At 40.5% G+C, this 20609-nt stretch overlaps 2 protein-coding genes across 10 annotated transcripts in view; one reads left to right on the top strand and one right to left on the bottom strand.

The window, feature by feature from the left end:
* pign (phosphatidylinositol glycan anchor biosynthesis, class N) overlaps nucleotides 1-2788 on the bottom strand; it is a 143768-nt gene extending 140980 nt beyond the window's left edge. For 3 of the 4 annotated variants that reach the window (XM_072283343.1, XM_072283342.1, XM_072283344.1), the window contains exon 1: nucleotides 1906-2788. The gene's annotated coding sequence lies outside the window, so the exon portion shown is untranslated. The remainder of the gene's footprint in view (nucleotides 1-1905) is intronic. The other variant, XM_072283341.1, reaches the window with a different exon arrangement.
* Nucleotides 2351-20609, top strand: part of relch (RAB11 binding and LisH domain, coiled-coil and HEAT repeat containing) — a 99950-nt gene continuing 81691 nt past the window's right edge. For all 6 annotated transcript variants that reach the window (XR_011889728.1, XM_072283340.1, XM_072283336.1 and 3 more), the window contains exons 1-2: nucleotides 2351-2804; nucleotides 16241-16330. Coding sequence is in view for 5 of the 6 variants with exons in the window: in XM_072283340.1 (XP_072139441.1) it covers nucleotides 2411-2804; nucleotides 16241-16330 (484 nt within the window). In the remaining variant the exon portion in view is untranslated. The remainder of the gene's footprint in view (nucleotides 2805-16240; nucleotides 16331-20609) is intronic.

Here is a 20609-nt window from a genome sequence, read left to right as displayed (position 1 = left end):
GGATTTGTGAAAGGAAAATCATGTCTGACGAATCTCATAGAATTTTTTGAGGATGTAACTAGTAGAGTAGAGTGGATAGGGGAGAACCAGTGGATGTGGTATATTTGGATTTTCAAAAGGCCTTTGACAAGGTCCCACACAGGAGATTAGTGTGCAAACTTAAAGCACACGGTATTGGGGGTAAGGTATTGATGTGGATAGAGAATTGGTTGGCAGACAGGAAGCAAAGAGTGGGAATAAACGGGACCTTTTCAGAATGGCAGGCAGTGACTAGTTGGGTACCGCAAGGCTCAGTGCTGGGACCCCAGTTGTTTACAATACATATTAATGACTTGGATGAGGGAATTAAATGCAGCATCTCCAAGTTTGCGGATGACACGAAGCTGGGCGGCAGTGTTAGCTGTGAGGAGGATGCTAAGAGGATGCAGGGTGACTTGGATAGGTTAGGTGAGTGGGCAAATTCATGGCAGATGCAATTTAATGTGGATAAATGTGAAGTTATCCACTTTGGTGGCAAAAACAGGAAAACAGATTATTATCTGAATGGTGGCCGATTAGGAAAGGGGAAGGTGCAACGAGACTTGGGTGTCATTAAACACCAGTCATTGAAAGTGGGCATGCAGGTACAGCAGGCGGTGAAAAAGGCGAATGGTATGCTGGCATTTATAGCAAGAGGATTCGAGTACAGGAGCAGGGAGGTACTACTGCAGTTGTACAAGGCCTTGGTGAGACCACACCTGGAGTATTGTGTGCAGTTTTGGTCCCCTAATCTGAGGAAAGACATCCTTGCCATAGAGGGAGTACAAAGAAGGATTGATTCCTGGGATGGCAGGACTTTCATACGATGAAAGACTGGATCAACTAGGCTTATACTCGTTGAAATTTAGAAGATTGAGGGGGGATCTGATTGAAACGTATAAAATTCTAAAGGGATTGGACAGGCTAGATGCAGGAAGATTGTTCCCGATGTTGGGGAAGTCCAGAATGAGGGGTCACAGTTTGAGGATACAGGGGAAGCCTTTTAGGACCGAGATTAGGAAAAACTTTTTCACACAGAGAGTGGTGAATCTGTGGAATTCTCTGCCACAGGAAACAGTTGAGGCCAGTTCATTGGCTATATTTAAAAGGGAGTTAGGTATGGCCCTTGTGGCTAAAGGGATCAGGGGGTATGGAGGGAAGGCTGGTACAGGGTTCTGAGTTGGATGATCAGCCATGATCATACTGAATGGCGGTGCAGGCTCGAAGGGCCTACTCCTGCACCTATTGTCTATGTTTCTATGTTTCTAAGACACTCATGCTCAAGACTAGGCTACAGAATTACTGTGCAGACAGAAGGGATACAAAAATTTCTTATATTTTACTCATGACGGAGAAGAGGTGATATGACCCATCAAGTTTCTGCTGTTTCTCAAAGCATTATCATCAATGCCATTCACCCACTTTTCCCCTGTGGCCCATCCTTTGATAACATAGTCAAAGTTTCCAGTTCAATGAATTACAATACGAGTTCACAAAATAATACAGTACAAGAGGAAGCTATCCTTGCCATCATATCTATGCCCGCACCCAGTTCATTCCAATGTCCTAATATATACAAAAGTAATCGTACAAATCTTTGGTGAATTTTTTTTCTGATGAGTCTGCTTTCACTATCCTTAAAGGAAGTGTATACATACCTGATCATAACAATTTACTCCATAAAACAAAAAATGATTTCATCGACTGTCTCTTTTGGCAATGCTTTAAATGTTCGCATTCTGATTTCTTAACGATGGTTTAACATTTATAATATGACTAGCACATCTAGTCTACCCTTCTGATTTAAATCTGAAGCATGCGTAGTGTTTGAAAATGAACACTTCATCATGGAATTGCAGACTCCTGATGTGGAAACAGTAAACTTACCTCTTTAAGCTTTTGATACCTCCACAGGCACTTTATAATGTACCATTAAATGTCATTCAGAACCGCTCACACCGGACTGCGCTTGCGCATAGCTCAGTGCATCCTTTGACCCCTGACAGCGTTAAAGCCCATCAGTACGCATGTGTAAACTTAACCTAAAGGACTGAATGGGCTCAAATATTTTTTTCTCAAATCTCGGATGACTTTATGAATAAAAATAAAAATGTCCTTTTGCAAGCTGTATAAGACATTAGCCCTTCATTTGATTGAATGTCTAAAGCTCTATAATTGCAAGTCTGTTGAGCACCATAAACACACACAGTAGCTCCCCGACGGGAGATCCATGAGGTTGACAGCCTTAGGTTGATGACGAATGGTTAAATCCGCTGTCGATCAAGTGATGCAACTGTCCAATCGGCTTTCGGGTAGTTCGGTCCAAGAGGACGGGCCGGGCAGACGAGGAGAAACACTCCGCGAGAGTTAAACCAGGAAGACGAGAAGTAAGATGGCGGCGTCTAGTGTTAATCCGTTCCTTAGCGACTCGGATGAAGAATCGGAGAGAAAGATGGGGCGGAATAGGGAGGCTGGCGCCCTGGGCCCGGCAGGTCCTGAACACGTCCCTCCTTCGCTGCCGCTGTCACCTCAGCAGGAGGCGGGTTACGGGTGCGGAGGCGGCACGGGAGTGTTGAAGGCTGAGGCGCAGCGGGTACCCCTGGACACAATTGCGGCTCAGCTGCTGCGGGATCAGTACATCCTGACCGCGCTCGAGTTCCATACCGAGCTGCAGGAGGCCGGCAGGGAGCTTCCCCGGCTCCGGGATTACTTCTCCAACCCTGGGAATTTCGAAAGGCAAACGTCCACTCCCCCCAAGGACCTGGCGCCCATTCCCGGACAGCTTAGTAAGTGTGGCGATGACACGGAACGAGTTGGGTGATTGGTCCGTTCCCCGGGAGGATGCTCCAGTATATACAGTATGCCTTTATTTACAGAGAGATCGAGGGGTAGCACGCTGAATGAAGTTTCATAAATGATTGGATTGGTTTCTAGGAGTGACATGGTACTGGGGGAAAAGAATGAAAACCAAAGCGTTTCCTCTTTTGTTATCCAGTGAATGTACAAGGCCCTCATGGGGAGGAGGAGGGTGGGGAGGGAGATAAATTTTAATGTGGGGAAAGACCGATACCAAATCGTAGATGGGTCCAAAGGTCTGATTTAGAATTGGAGAGTTGCAACACAAATAGTGTATTTTCACTTGCGTTACCGGTTTCATTTTGTGAGATATTTTGCCCATTGCATTTCTTTGTGAAAGTCTCGAGGATACCGAGTTATATGGCACATTGGTATTTGTTTTGCCTTCATGGTCTTAATACACGAGGAGTGTAGTGTGGTTAACATTCCTATTTACCCCGCTCTGCAAGAATCACTCGTATGCTTAATTTGATAATAAGATGGATCTGAATGGAAACATCTTTTTTAGGCTACCTATTTTCACTCTTCCGAGGTTTGCACCTCACTTTCAACTAGTCAATTGAGCAGGGTTCAGCGGATATCGCATCAGCTCATTACAACTGAATAAATTCATGACCTAAGTTCGAGCCCTATCACCTGAATCAAAAACAAGCTGGTGGAGGCTCTGCTGGTCAGGCATCATCAGTGGAGGTAAAGAAATAGTTGGAGTTTCTAGTGGAGTCCCTGCATCAGGACACGTGCTGCATGTCCTCCTTATATTTTAGAACCATTGGCTGCATTGTCCATTGCCCGTCTAAGAGTTGTTTTGCTAGCTTTGGATCTGCAGGATATTATTACAAAACTGTGGAAAAAGAAGTTATGTGATGCCTGATAAGGTAAATGGAAGTGAAAGAGATGAGGAGAGCCAGTGAAAATGCATGCAGCGTCTCATTGGAAGTTAGTAAATATTGCATGTAGGATTGGAAATAATATGCAGATGGATTAATTAGTTAATAGGCAGAACTTAGAAAGAAAGGATAAATAGAGACATGTTCAGCATAGAAGACTGGCTAATGTTGTTTGATGTTGATGATATATATATCATTTGAATAGTGGGACCTAGGTTAACACCCAAATTTGCTCATGCTTCTAAAACCATGTGATGTTGGCTGTGAGGGGACAGGGGTTTCGGGGTGATACAGGTTGAATATTGCATAGACTTTGCAGATTGCAATTTGTCATCGTCAATTTATGTGATGGCTTTCTCATTTGAGACAAGAAGTCGCAATCAGGGCACATTACAGGAACTCTGCTTTATCTGATTAATGCTGTCAAATATACTGAGAGAATTCTAAGCTATCTGCTGTGCCATCTTTCAAATTACATCCTAAAGGGAGGTGTTACTTGCTATCTTAACTGATGCAAAGATCTGTGTTATTTTTGGTTTGAGACCTTTTTATGTCATTTATCGTTTATTTCTTTATCAACTCCACAGAAAAAATAGTCACTTATTTCACAAGTGTGGCAAGTTGTACACCAATCGGTAACCATGGTTGTACATGTCACAAATGATTGCCAGTGAAAGAATTTGGAGCAGTCATAAGAAAAGAAAAATGCTTTAAAATTGCAAGTTTCCAATTTATTCTGTTGTCCTAACGTAAGTTTTGAATGTAATTGAATCAGGTCTGTGAAGGAAAATAAAGCCCATCCCCATCATCAGTTAATAGAACAGGAAGTTCAACTGGTCTATTCATTATTAGAAAGAATAATATGAATGATAAATTTGTGCTTTTGTGAACTGCTCCATTTCACATTGCACTTTCCCAGTGATTCTAAAACTGACATGGCAGTAGATTGGAGCATTAAAGAGTGTTCCATCTGAATTGACCTGTGTTTGACATTGCAAACAGTTTGGCCCATATTACCCTGATTGTATAAAATAGTGACAGTAAGAATGCTCACATTTTATTATTTACAGTAAATGAGTTTCAGTTAAAAAAAGCTTCTGATTTTTCTATCACTTATTGGGTAACATGATCAAAACCTGAACCCTTGTCTTTTTAATAAGGAGCTTCAAAGGAATTGACAGAGAGAAGCAGACAGATTGGAAGTTCTTTGTAAAGCATTTTTAAAATCTGTCCAGTGTTGAGAAATGCTGATAAATCAGTTCCAGAAATCCAGAGATTTCTACTGTCTTCTGCAGATTTGTATACCTTGAAGATGCTCAGTTTGGGTTCCTGAGGCCACTCAGCTCCTGACCTCATCACCTCCTTGGTCCAAACACGAACCGAAGAGCTAAACACCAGTGAGAGTGTTAGCCCTTGACATCAAGGCAGCATTTGATTGAGTGTGGCATCAAGATGCCCTAGCTAAAATGGAGTCAATGGGAATTAGGGGGAAACCCCTCTGCTAGTTAGAATCATACCTGACATGAAGAAAGATGGTTGTTGTAGTTGAAGGTCAATCATCTCATCCTCAGGACATCACTGCAGGAGTTCCTCAGGGAAGTGTCCTAGTACCAACCATCTTCAGCTGCTTCATCAATGACCTTCCTTCTGTCATAAGGTCAGAAGTGGAGATGTTCGCAGATCACTGCACAATGTTCTGCACCATTTGTGACTCCTCGGATGGTGAGGCAGTTCATACCCAAATGCAGCAGGACCTGGACAATATCCAGGCTTGGGCTGACAAGTGACAAGTAACATTAGAGCCACACAAATGCCAGGCAATGACCATCTCGTACAAGAGAGGCCCTAACCATCGTCCCTTGACATTCACTGGCATCACCATCACTGAATTCCCTACTATCAACATCCTGGGGGTTACAATTGACAGGAAACTCAGCTGGTACCGTGGCTACCAGAACAGGTCAAAGGCTAGGAATCTGTGGCATGTAACTCACCTTCTGCTCCCCAAAGCCTGTCCATCATGTACAAGGCTCAGGTCAGGAGTGTAATGGAATACTCACCACATGATTGGTACTCCTTCCACAAGCATCTAATCCCTCCACAATTGATGAACCATTGCAGCAGTGTGTACCATCTACAAGATGCCTGGGAACGACACCACTTGGAAATCCACCTCCTCGTCACTCACCGTCCTGACTTGGAAACGTATTGCTGTTCCTTCATTGTCGCGGGGTCAGAATCATGGAATTCCCTCCCTAACAGCACTGTGGGTGTACCTACACCTCAGGGACTGCAGCGATTCATGAAGGTCGCTCATCACCAGCTTCTCAAGGGCAACTAGGGATGGGCAATAAATGCTAGTTTAGTTGGCGACACCCACATCCCAAAAATGGATAAATTAAAAAAAATACCTTGAAGAGCAGCACTATTGCTAACCTTAAATACCCATCCTAGTGCTCTAATGCAAGTCATGGCTAAATTAATTACAGGTGCCAAAGTTGCTTGACAATGTGTTACAAAAAAATGCTGACATGACTGATTTAAACATAATGAAAAATAATTAATGGAAGTTCACAGTGACTGAATTAAAACTGAATTTGACACTAAAGTAGCATGCATGTATGTTTTCAAAGCATTTGTTTGATTTAATGTTTTACCCAAAAGTACTTTTCTTTGGATAAATAGAGTATCATTCTCAACCACACTGAAAATTTCTTTTTAATGAAAGGATTGCCAATATTTTTTTTCTGTTTTATCCTCAATGGCCATTGCAAGCCAGGATCTAAACTTGGCTCTAGATTTTGCAGCCAGCTTAAGATCAACATTGTTTTTCATTATTAAGTGGCTATACCCAACTGCTACATGCAGTGACCTTGGTTGCATCACAGTCTGGTAGAGAAACACCAATCATCAAGAGCAGAGTAGTCTACGGAATGTGGTGGATACAATGCAGCCTAGTCCATCATAACCCATGGGGCACTGCCACAAGAAAGAACCCCCACCATTCAGGCCATGCTCTCTTTTCACTCGTACCATCGGGCAAGAGATACAGGACTACCATGAACACTTCCAAGGACTCTTTGTTCTCAGTATTTTTTTTATTTGCACAATTTGCCTCTTCTCGGTGGATGAAGGCTCACGGAAGGATTGAATACGAACAGTTGCTCTCATTGATGCTGATGGAGGATGTTTTCCAAATTCCAAGACGTGATTATTGGTGTGGACTGTAGTTTCTACTAGTTTCCTTCAGTTTTTCTGTGTTTTCTTTCTTGTTGTTGATTGGCGAGTAGGTGATGTGTAACTTTTTTTGGGTAAGGGAGGGGTTGGGTGTTTGATGTTATTGTGACTTTTTTGCGTGGGAGGAGCTTGGGGCTTAGGAGTTTGATGCTTTAGCTGCCGTGTGCATGTCTGGGAGGATGATCTGTTAATTTTGTGCAAGGGAGAGGTTGGGAGGTTTGGGGTTTGCAAGTTTTGTTTATTTTTCTTTTTCATGCAGGAGGGGGCCTCTATGATTTCCATGGTTTTTCTGTAGTTTATTGCTATCAGGAAAAGACTAATCTCAGAGTTGTATTCTACAAGCATACTTTGATAATAAAATGGATGTTTAAACCTTTTGTCGTCTTTAGTGCATTGGTCATTTGTCAGTCTTTGTTACGTGTAGATTTTTTTTGTAAATTCAGTTGTATTTCTTATTATCCTATAAACTCCTGCAAGGCAATGGATCTCAGTGTAGTGAATGGTAACATATATGTACTTCTGATGATAAATTTTACTTTGACTTTGACATGAATTCTCTGTAGTGTTATGTAGCTCAATTAACAAATTGTGTCCTTTTTTTGTTTCTGTTATTTCTGATCCCATTTTATCTTATTTTTTGAATTTCAGCACCTTCCTGTGGTCTGCTTATTAATCAGTTGCAATACTATCCTGGTGAAATGATGTCAGTAGTTTGTTAATTTCAGTGGCATTGGTTCTGACTTTAAGCATAAATGTTGCTCATTCACATTTTGCACGTTTTCAGCAAGGCCAAATACTTTGCCCAGATATGCTTTATCTCTTACCACCTCAAAATATAAACACAATTAAGCAATGGTCTTGTAGACTAAGATAATTGTTGATGATAATTGCAGGGCTGAAAGAATGTGCAGATCTTTTGTAGGATAGAACAACATTTTACATTTAACAACACTCACAACACGCTGGAGGAACTCAGCAGGTCGGGCAGCATCCGTGGGAACACACTTGTCTTAATTATTCATTACTCCTGGCATATAGGCCGAGACTGCGAACTGCAACAGTCTGGTCAAAGGAGGCAGGAGAGCATTTACAGGACTGCTTTAAAACAGCGACTAGACCATATGCAGGAATTCATTTTCAGGTCTTAACAAATTTGCCACAGTCATCACCATCTTCCTTGAGACCTTCATGGAATAGTGTATGCCTTTGAAAACATGCAGTTTTCCTGAACCAGGAGATTTGGAGATGGCTGAGGGGTGTAAGTCTGCGGCTTTTAAGACTGGCATTCCAGAACCCTACAAGAAGTCCTGGTACAACCTACGTTCGGCCATCATGAGAGCAAAAGGGCAATTTTGTGTGAAATTAGAGATACAATCATGACAATTGTGGCAGAGTTTGCATGACACACCTTTCTTTAAGGTGTAATCTAATGACCCAATAGCAGTGATGCTTAACTTCCCAGTGGACTCAACATCATTTTATACACACTTTGAAAGAGAGAATGACACTATGCTTGTGTGACTTCCCACAGCAGCTGGTGATCCTGTGACCTCTGTCTTGGTGGCTGATGTCAGAATATCCTTCAATAGGGTGAACACTTGCAAGGTGTCCGGCTCCAACAGTGACATCTTCAACCTCTTACAAATGCAGTTGGAGGATCTCACCTGCTTCAAAAGGGCAGCAGTGATACGCGTGCCCAAGAAGAGTAGGCTGAGTTCTTCAACCTTTGTTTCTTTTGGTAACACTCACATCAACTGTGATGAAGCACTTTGAGAGTTCGATCATGGCTGGAATTACTTCTTGCTTGAGCAAGGTCCTGGACCTGCTGTAGCTTGCCTACCACCACAACAGATCTACAGCCAAAGCAATCTCACTGGCTATCCATTTGGCTTTACCTAGTCAGCAGCACAACATACATTAGGCTGCTGTTTATTGATTACATCTTGGCGTTCAATACTATCATCACCTCCGTATTATCAGCAAGCTTCAAAATCTGAGCCTTTGTACCTCTCTTTTCAACTGGATCCTCAACTTGCTCATTGTGAGACCAGAGTCAGTGTGGATCAGTAATAACGTTCCTTCCCAATAATAACATCTCCTCACTGAAAATCAACACAGGCACACCTTAAAGCATGTAGGCTTAGCCCAGTGCTCAACTTTCTCTGCACCCATGAATGTATGTCTTGGCACAGCTCAAATGGCATCTATAAATTCACTGTTGTTGGCAGAATCTCAGACAGTGACAAAGAGGTGTAAAGAAGTGAGAGAGATTGGCCAGTTGAGTGGCATTGTAAAAACAACCTTGCACTCAATGTCAACAAGGGATTGTGAACTTCAGGAAGTGGAAGTTGGAAGGACACACCAGTCTTCGTTGTGGAGTCAGTGGTGGGAAGGATGTGCTCGAGTTCCTAGGCTTCAAAGTCTCAGAGGTTCTATCTGGGGCCCAACACATTAATGCATTCACTAAGAAGGCACACGAGAAGCTCTACTTCATTAGGGTTTTGAAGAGACATGATATGTTACCAAAGATTCTTGCAAATTTCAACACATGTACAATGGAGGACATTTTGTCTGTTTGCTTCACAGTTTAGTAGAGAGCTCCAATGTGCAAGATCAAAAAAGGATTGGAGCCTCAGCCAGCTCTATCATGGGTCAACCTTCCTCATCATTGGGGACATCTTCAAGAGGCAGTGCCTCAAGAAGGCGGCATCCCTCTTCTTGATACCCATTTGGGAGAAGGTACAGGAGTCTGATAACTCCATTTAACATTTTAGGAACAGCATGTTCCCCTCTGCCATCAGATTTCTAAACAGTCCATGAACCCATAAACACTACCTTGCTTTTTATTTATTTTGTAACTTATTGTAACTTTTTTTTGCTCTGTACTACTGCTGCAAATCAACAAATTTCATGACGTGTCAGTGATAATAAACTTGATTCTTATAGTTACTGTAGTACACAGGAATTGAACTTGATGCCGTCTTATTCAATATGATGGTGTATATTTTCCCATCACCTCAAGGGGGGGACATAAACAGCAAGACTTCATTGATCCTTTGGCACATTCCAGTCTTCTATCATTACAGTTTTTTACTAAGACAAGAAATGTGAACAAAGCTTTTCAAAACAGGGCAACGATAGCTAACACTGCTTTTCATTTATGTTATACAATAAATATATTGTATAGTGGATGCTTTCTGCAGATGTATCACAGATAAATGAGGACACAAGATATTTTCAGCTTCATGAGCCAAAACATTTTTCTTGCCTTGTTTTAAAAAAAACTTAGAACATCTTTTGATTTTTGCCTGCAGTCTCAGAGTAGTGCTATTAGGTTTTCATTAGTATTAAGAAATAGTACCTGCAAACTAGGTTGAAAGCAAAATCCATTTAGCAACTAATTACAGTAATTGTGATATTTTGTGGTCTAACATCAAGACTAGTTGTATTATAAATTGATGTTATATGCAAAAAAAAATGCTTTTGCTTTAAATAAGCAACAGATCAGATGACAAAAGTAGTTGTCTTGAGCAATTTGTGAGATGAATACCTTTTAGTTGCGTGTGCTCTGAAAAGTAGCTGCAATTTTATTTGTATTTGGATGGCACAAATCTTCCAGCAAGTGGCAATTCACTTTTTACTCGCTTAAGAGAAAGCATTATCTGAAATTTCAAATGAGAACACCATGGTAGAAATTTAAATTATAGGTGAAATCTCAGTCAGAAAATGCATTACCTTCACGCCATTGATAATATCGAAAGCATTTAAAGTCCATGTATCTGTGAAAGACCTTTCACCTTGGCTGCATTTGATAAAGTACGAAAATGTTTCAATTTGAAAGACATGGTTTCATTAGAGTGCTTCCATTTTACCTCACCTCTATTTTGTGCAGTTAATTATAGTTTTATGGGACAGCATTGTTGCTTTGGCAACATGAAGGTTGCTGGGAAACTAATGGAAGATGATCTTCACTTGCATCCTCATGGAGTGCCTCAATTTGACAGATGTCACACCTGAATCTGTGAACAACTATGCTTGTATGAAAGAATTCAGTCCATTTTTGTATTTTGTATTTAGATGGATTGTTTCCTAATGAGCCAGACAAGTTGCATAACCACTCTTTGTTGCTGTGCCAATTAGCATTTTTTTCCCTATGGGTGACAATTAAATTCTGTTGTGGCATTGAGCAATGAATTGCAAGTTTAATGCAACCTGCTGTAACTGTAACTATTCACCACATAAGACAGTAGCATCAGGATTGGCCTCTGCTGAGAGTCAAACAATGGAGAAACTGTCATCCCCAGGTCGTCTTGTGCAAAATCATTGTTGTGGGTAGAGGTTTGGAAGTTGCATTTGGCAGAATGAGTAAGTGCAGACTTCAGCAGTAGAAGTGTTTTTTTTTCAAAAAAAAAGATGGTGAGCGTTTGTCTTTGAGAAGCTTGGTAAATCTTTTAATTTGTTGGTGCATTTTCAGAAATATCTGAAGTAGGTAATCATACTTCTGAAGTGGTATCCAGCACAACAAACTTAATTGGTACATATCAGTTTTCCCAAGCACGTTGGTAACCAACAGGATTGATGAGAGCAGGGTGGTAGATATTTTCTGTATGACTGTAGGAAGGTCTTTGACAAGATCCTGCAAGAAAGACTAGATTGCATAGGATTCAGGGTTTATTGCCATGTGCACATACAGTGGTGCTAGAAAGTTTGTGAACTCTTTAAAATTTTCTGTTTCTGCATAAATATGACCCAAGATGTGATCAGATTTTCATGTAAAGCCCAATTTATACTTCTGCGTGAAATGTACGCCGTAGGTACGGTGTAGCCGTGTACCCTACGCTGTACTCTACGCCGAACCCTACACTGTAGTCTAACGCGCACCTCTCCCAAAATGTAACTACGCGTCCGAGCGACGCAGACTGCAACAACTGTGATTGGTCCGCTGGGTAGCATTGCATTTCCTCCTACGCATTTCCGGTTGCTGCTGCTTCTCCGCCATTTCAGAATTGAGAGAGGAGAAACTCTTGTTCAACATGTATTAGCTGCAACTCCAACACGATGCACTCAGTTTCAATCGCCATTGTTTGAAGTACAGGAGGAAACTCAACACAGTGGCATAGAAACCCCACCGCCAACTGGCGTTTTGGTGGTGAATTGCAGAGCGACACAGACACACCAACGCACAAGTATAAATGCTCACAACGGCGTAGGCCACTTGCATAGGCTACAGCGTAAGCTACACCATAGCCCGTACACACAAGTATAAATCAGCCTTAAGTCCTAAAACTAGATAAAGAGAACCCAGTTAAATAGCGCAAAAAATCATATTGTTCATGTATTTATTAAGAAAAATGATCCAATATTACGTGTATTTGTTGGAAAAAAATCTGAACCTAGTTAAGTGAAGTGACACCCTTGCACAGCAATAACTTCAAACAAACGTTTCCCATAACTATTGATCAATCCTGCATGTTGGCTTGGAGGAATTTTAGGCCGTTCATTCCTCCTTACAAAACTGCTTCAACTCTGGGATGTTGGTGGGCTTCCTTGCATGAACTGCTTGCTTCAGGTTCTTTCACAACATCTCTGTAGGATAAGGTCAGGACTTTGACTCAGTCATTCCAAAGTGTGAAATATCTTCTGCTTTAACCATTCTTTGGTAGACTGACTTGTGTGTTTAGAGTCATTGTCTTGCTGCATAACCCACTGTCTCTTGAGCTTCAGTTCATGGACAGATACCTTGACAATTTCCTGTAGAATTTGCTAGTACAATTCAGAATTCATTGTTCCATTATTGATGGCAAGCAGTCCTGGTCCCAAAGTAGCAAAGGAGGCCTAAATCGTGACACTGTTACCACCATGTTTCACAGATGGGATGAGGTTCTTGTGCTGGAATACAGTGTTGGCTTTTCTCCAAACATAACGTTTCTCGTTAAAGCCAAAAGTTCTATTTTGGACTCATCCGTCCACAGAACATTCTTCCAATAGCCTTCTGGCTTATTCACATAGTCTTTAGCAAAGTTTAGATAGGCAGCAATGTTCTTGAAGAGTAGTGGCTTTCTGCTTATAATCCTGCCATGCACACCATTGTTCAGTGTTTGCCTGATGGTAGGTTCATCAACACTGACATTAGCCAATGCCAGAGAGTCCTGTAGCTCCTTAGATGTTACCCTGGGGTGTTGAATTTCCAACATTTGTACACCATTTGCCTGATTGTGGATTGGTGGAGCCCAAACTCTTTTGAAATGGTTTTGTATCCTACCTGGTGAGCATCAACAACTTATTTTTCCTGAGGTCCTCGTAAATTTCCTATGATTGAGGCATGGCACACTTCCAAAAACCTGTGTGGTGAAGATTAGACTTTGATAGTGAAGGCCTGGGTTTATGTTCTTTAAATAGAGCAGGACCTCCCATACTCACATCTGATTGTTATCCCATTGATTGAAACATCTAACTCTAATTTGCTCTTTAAATCAACTGATAATCCTTGAGGTTCACATACTTTTTCCAACAATTACATGTAATATTGGTAATTTTTCTTATAAATAAATGAAAAAGTATATTTATTTATTTGGGTTCTCTATCTAATTTTAGGACCCGTGTGAAGATCTAATCACATTTTAGGTCATATTTCTGCAGAAGTAGAGAAAATTCTAAAGGTTTCACAAACTTTCTAGTACCACTGTACAAAGCAAACTTACTTGCAGCATCACAGTCCTATAGCATCAGAGGCACAACATTCAGAGCAAAAATATAAATTATATAAGATTATACAAGACCACCCAATTAAAACAAAAATCTGTCCATTGTAATGCAAACTGGTTATTGTGTTACACTGAGGTATTGATTAGGGTTGTGTAGGTTGGTTCAAGGAAGTAGCTGTTCTTGAACCTGGTGGTGTGGGATTTCAGGCTTCTGTGCCTCCTTCCCATTGGTACAGTTGAGAAGATGGGATGGCAGGAGGGCATCCTACCATCCCATTAGAGATGCAAACACGAGGAAATCTGCAGATGCTGGAAATTCAAGCAACACACACAAAAAATGCTGGTGAACGCAGCAGGCCAGGCAGCATCTATAGGAAGAGGTACAGTCAATGTTTTGGGCCGAGACCCTTCGTCAGGACTAACTGAAGGAAGAGCTAGTAAGAGATTTGAGAGGGGGAGGGGAAGGGGGAGATCCAAAATGATAGGAGGAGACGAGGGGGAGGGATGAAGCCAACAGCTGGGAAGTTGATTGGCAAAAGGGATACAAGGCTGGAGGAGGGAGAGGATCATGGGACGGGAAGCCTAGGGAGAAAGAAAGTGGGAAGGGAGCCCAGAGGATGGATTTTTCCAATCAACTTTTCAGCTCTTAGCTTCTTCCCTCCCCCTCCTGTCTTCTCCTATCATTTTGGATCTCTCCCTCCCCCTCCTACTTTCAAATCTCTTACTATCTCTTCTTTCAGTTAGTCCTGACGAAGGGTCTCAGCCCGAAACGTCGACTGTACCTCTTCCTATAGATGTTGCCTGGCCTGCTGCGTTCACCAGCATTTTTTGTGTGTGTTGCTTTAATTAGAGATGTTGCCCTGAGCAGGCACCTCGTGTAGATATTTCCAATGGTGGGGAGGGATGTGCCCTTGTAGATTGATCTGAGTTCATTACTATATGTGGTTTTTGGTGTTCCTGTGTATTGGAAATGCTGTACCAGACAATGATGCAACCAGTCTGGATGCTTTCAGCAGTCTATCTGTAGAAGTTAGTGTTCAGCGAATGATACAGCAGTAGTGAATTTTATGGAACAAGGACCTCTGATTATAAATAAATCTATGGTTCATTGAAAGTACAGCCACAAATAGAGAATGGTGAAGAAGGCTTTAAGTCTGGGTATTGAATATAAAAGTTGAGAGGTACAGAACATTGATGAGACCACACATGGAGTATTGTGTTCTGATTTGGTTGTCCTGCTATAGGAAAGAAGTTCATAAACTGGCAAGAATGCAGAAAAGTTTTTGAAGGATACAATCAGGACTAGAGGTACTGAGTTGTAGGGAGAAGTTGGACAGACTTGGACTTACTTCTTGGAGCATAGGAGACAGAGGTGTAGAAAATCATAAAGTACATTGATAAGGTGAATGTACTCTGTCCTTTTCCCAAAGTTGGGGACAAGAACTGGATAGTATAGATTTAAGATGAGAAGGGAAATATTTAATAGGAACCTGAGGGGAGACTTATTTACACAAAGGGTCATGTGTATGTGGAATGAGCTGACAGAGGAAGTGGTAGGGGCAGGTAAAATAACAGCTTTTAAAAGACATCCGTGCAAGTACTTGCATTGATTGGATAGGTTTATAAGGTTGCAGGACAATGCTGGCAAATGAGACTAGCTTTAATGGATACAACAGGAATTCTGCAGATGCTGGAAATTCAAGCAACACACATCAAAGTTGCTGGTGAACGCAGCAGGCCAAGCAGCATCTGTAGGAAGAGATGCAGTCGAACGTTTCAGGCCGAGACCCTTCGTCAGGACGAAGGGTCTCGGCCTGAAATGTCGACTGCACCTCTTCCTACAGATGCTGCTTGGCCTGCTGCGTTCACCAGCAACTTTGATGTGTGTAGCTTTAATGGATATCTTGTTCAGCATGGACCCCTTTGGCTAAAGGTCCTGTTTCTGTTCTGTATGACTACCTACAGTATGGCATGCCGAACCTCCTTAACCTCCTACGAAAGTAAAGACACTAGAGTGCTATACTTGTGCTGGGTGAAGAGCAAGTTATCGGATATGCTAATGCCCAGGAATTTAAACTGATAATCCCCTGAACCCATGGTCCATTAATGCAGATTGATTCATTTTTGCTCTCCTTTCTCTTCCTGAAGTCAACCATCAGATTTTTTAGTTCCACTGGCATTGAGAGAGTAGTTGTTGTTGTTGTTACGGTACCACTTTACCAAGTAATATATCTCACTCATGTACCTATAGAGGGAAATGAGCCATATGTTGGCAAATGGGACTAACTTAGGTGAGCATGGGGCAGTGGGCTGAAGGGCCTGTTTCTGTACTGCATTACTTGATTCAATGAAAAATGAAATATCAGGCTTTTTCTAATTAGTAGTAAAAATTAATATATCTTGAATAGTAGTGATTATTAGCACCTTCACAAACATCCATCCACAGAAGAGAATGAATACCTGGATGTAGCTATTAAGTCTTATGAAGAAAACCAAAAACAGTGGTATTGAATCTAACGTCTTCTTTCCCTTTAATAGATCGAGCTGGCAGCATAAGCACTTTAGATTCTTTGGATTTTGCTCGGTATTCTGATGATGGGAACAGGGAGACAGATGAACGTTTGGCAGGTAAACCCTATTTTACTAACCCTGATATAAACTTGCAGAATCACTTCAGCATTTATATCTGTCTTTTTATCTAAACAAGCCTCTTCAGCATTTTATACCTTTTAAAATCTGGATCAAAGTAAACAACAATTTGTACAATAAAAATTGTTAGTATACAAATAGCAAGGAATCATTGGGACATGATATTAAAATCAAGTGTATTTATATTTTGCATATGCACACATAATTCGTAAAAGCTATTGTCTGTTTGGGAAACTAATATTGCTCTGCTCCATGTAATGAATTGAATTTGGTGAACTATCTAGTTCTGGATTTGCTAAATTATGTAACTTACATTTTACATAGCAGGGTCAGTGAGTTAAGACCCTCTCTGACAAGTATTGTGATTTTTAAACAAAGCATAATTTGAGACCATTGAGCATAATGTACTCTTGAGTTTTGAAAGCTCCCAAACATCATTATCCAAAATTACATAAGTGAAGTTTCTACAGCTTTTTTTTTACTTTGTCTTTCTGTATAGCAGGCACTGCGTGGTATATGAGTGACATTGGAGTAGCTGTTTATGTTGACTTACTCAAACTTGAAATTATTTTCTTCCTTTCATAATTTTAGTGCATTTAGACTTCTTTAAAATGCTTTTCGTTTCACAGCAGAGAGATTTTGATGTGGAACAAATTTTATGTTGCATCTACAGACATGTAGATATATCTAGGGTGCCTAAGACTTTTGCACTGCACTGTATATTGATTAAATTAAGAAGGTTAATAAACTGGCAGAAAGCTTGTGATTTTGTGGGTAGTGTAGAAGGGTGTCATAGGTTATAATGCAATATAGGCAGGATGCAGAATTGAGTGTAGAAGTGGCAGATGATGTTGATATGGGAAAAGTGTGAAGTGATATAATTTGGAAGATCAAACTTGAAGGCAGAAGTTAATAGCATGAATTTTAGTGTTTAGGAACAGGGTGAACTTGGGGCCCAAGTCTATAAAACCCTTAAAGTTGCTGCGCAAGTGGATAAAAATGGTTTAGAAGGCATATGGTATGCTGGCCTTCATTAATCGGGGGAATGAGCTCAAGCACTATGAGGCAATGTTGCAGGTCTATAAAACTGGTTAGAACACTCTTGATGTTCAGTTCTGGTCATTTCATTATAGGAAGAATGGGGAAGCTTTGAAGAGGGTGCAGAGCTGATTTACCAGGATGCTGCCTGGATTAGAGAACATGCCTTTATTTTTTCCAAATTGATTTTCAATCCAATTTATACTGAATCCATTAGTTCCACCAATATCCAAACTGTACTGAACATTGTTTTGAATGCAACCAGTCTGAACCTCCAGTTTCCCCAATTAACTGGCCTCTTGGACTTCCAACTGTTTTCCAGAGTTTTAGAATGGTTGGCCGTAACTGAACTCTAGCAACTTTTTTCAGAGACTAATCCCTCTGGTGCTGTCTCTTGAAGGATGAGCCTTCTGTAATGCAAAGCAAATTCATTCATATTGTTAAATAAATCCTAATACTCTCAATGCTGGGATAAAGAATACGGATGTCAACAGCAAGCAAGTTTAGAGATCTGTTAAGGCACACACAGTGTGTGTGCCAGAATTGCTCATGATTTATTCTAAACTTTTCTTCAGATTGTCTGGTAATCTAGGATATCTCATCTAACTTGGTAAAGGAAGGCATGCAGTGTGGATAAACAATGTGCAATGAAGTAGGGAATTGTACTAATGAAAGTTTTCCATCTAATATCCTTGAAACTTATTCAAGTAACATTGTACTTTTGTAATCTTGGGAAGGGGACAGAGGTAGGGGAGAAAAATTAAAATGCTGCAATGAAAACTCAAATTTCTTTTTCAGTGATATGTAACTGTTATGTATTTTTGGAGGAAAAATGTCTTTAACCATTGTTTAAAATTAGGACAAATAATAAAAGTATATGGGAGTTTCCTGGAATGCAACTCATTTTAAGCTCATAAATCACTAAATTTAAGCCAATCCATGGAACAGATGCAAGTCTATAATTCAGAAAGAGAGTTAACGATTACATTTCTTAATTGACTGTCTTTTTTAAACATAAATGACAGGTACTTTTTTTCTAGAAGCTGTATAAAGTTATCTGCTTTAGGCATGTTAATAGTGCATGTGCAAAGAAATACAGCAGAATATTTTACGGTTGAATGGCTGAAACCAGACTAATGGAACCCTGTTCAAGCCAGCCAAATGTACATTAAAATGCTGATTCCATTTACTTGTACTCATCTCATTATGTGCCAGGGTTATGTTCTTAACGTAGTTGTAGTCCTCTCATGCTGAAACTTACTGTTTTGTACATCTGTGAAATTCTGTAATTCTTTTGTTTTCATCTATTTAAATCCATTGTTCTGCACTGTTGATCTGCATGGGGGGCGGGGTGGAATATAGAAATCCTTAATAAGACTTATTTAAAAATTTCCAGCTTAATATTGTAGGATTATACAAGGGTCTTGAATTGTATGTAAACCTGACCAACTAAGTCCGACAGATTTCCTTTCCCGAAGAGTACAAGAAAAACAAATGAGTTTTTAAAACATTCTAGTGATTACATGGTAATCGTTAAGCAAACCACTCGTATTCTCAATTCTAGATTGTTAAATGTACTTGGGTTCCTTGGTTACTGGTCCAGCCATTATGTTCTTATGTGGTCGAGTTACTTCTAATTGTTTTTTTTGGGTGGTGTGGTTTTCAAGTGGCTCATGAGCCCATTGTGGGAACTGCAGACTCTGCCATAGATGGTGCAGGCAAATGTGTGGTTTATAATGTAGTCTGTATCATCTGCTTGAGTGGGACTTCTTGTCCCCAGGTGTGGTGTGGCCTCTGTTCTCAATTCCATCCTAAATGTTCCTTCTGCACTTCAAGCAGTTATGGGCCAAAGGTTACTAAGTGACATTAGAGGTGTTGTAAGTCTTCAGGAGATTCTGAGCACATCCTTACTCTGTTCCTCCATCCAGCTGGTAATCTCTATTCTTAAATTTTGAGGAATGGAACATGCTTCAGGAGTCTGGTGTCATCTGCACAAAATGATGCAAGCTGCTTAGGAAATGTGATGATCAAGTATAGTTTTGCCTTGAAAATGAGTTGATGTAGTAACTCTTTTCCAATCTAGGACAAGATAGGGTAAATACAAGTAAGTTTTTTCCACTGAGGTTGGGTGGCACTAGAGATACAGAGTTCAGGGTACATTTATTATCAAAATATGTATACCATATATAACCTTGAGATTCATCTTCTTGCAGACCCCCACAAAACAAAGAAACACAATAGAATTCATGAAAAACCTCATACCATAAAGACAGTCAAACATGTAATGTGCGAAAAAGAAAGAACAAATCGTGCAAGCAATAACAAAAAAGCAAACAAACAATCCACAGGGCATGAACTGCAAAGCCAGTCCAGAAGCCCAATAGCTGCAGGCCCCAGCTACAGAGTCAGGTTCAGTACTGATAGCCGCAGGCCATGGATGTAGGCTACAGCTGCGGAGGCTGTTCAGTGCTGAGGTGAGTAAAGCCTAACAGAGTAGTGCGCTGAATACCTGTTCATCCTTTACCCTCTGCCTCAACACCTTAATCTTTTTAATCTGGCTCAGCGCTTAAATCGGCCAAACATCAGTTCATTATCTGCTCGAGTTTGGGCCCCACTGCATTAATCTGGCCCAAAGTTTCAGTTTGGCTCCAACTCTGCTCCAGTCAAGGCTGAAACATCTGTACCTGAAGTCTTGACAGTCCAGTTCGCTAAATCCTTCAGACTATTATTAAAACGCCAATTCATACAAAGGTTCAACAGAAAATTACAGGCTGTGGCTTGCAGTAATTGTAGTCCTGATGAAGTATATTTAGTAGAATTGTTAGTAATTTTGTTAGCTGTCTGCAAAGCATCTCAACACGTGCCACAATTTATTAAATCTGAATCAATTTTGTAATACCTAGGGAATACAGTCAAAGTTTTATTGATCTCTCACTGGTGAATTTGAAATCATTGAAATGCAAGTGCAATTTGCCAAATAGATTCAATACTTCTTACAAGATCTGTACAGTGGTACTAGAAAGTTTGTGAACCCTGTAGAATGTTCTGTACTTCTGTATAAATATGACCTAAAATGTGATCAGATCTTCACATTAGTCCTAAAACTAGATAAAGAGAACCCAATTAAATAAATAACATGAAAAAACACATTATGCTTGTTCATTTATTTATTGAGAAAAATGATCCAATATTGCATGCGTTTATTGGAAAAAGTATGTGA

This window comes from Mobula birostris, chromosome 19 (genome assembly GCF_030028105.1).
Source record: "Mobula birostris isolate sMobBir1 chromosome 19, sMobBir1.hap1, whole genome shotgun sequence".
Taxonomy (NCBI): domain Eukaryota; kingdom Metazoa; phylum Chordata; class Chondrichthyes; order Myliobatiformes; family Myliobatidae; genus Mobula; species Mobula birostris.
The sequence above is the reverse complement of the archived record's forward strand: the minus strand, read 5'-3'. Positions and strand labels throughout refer to the sequence as shown.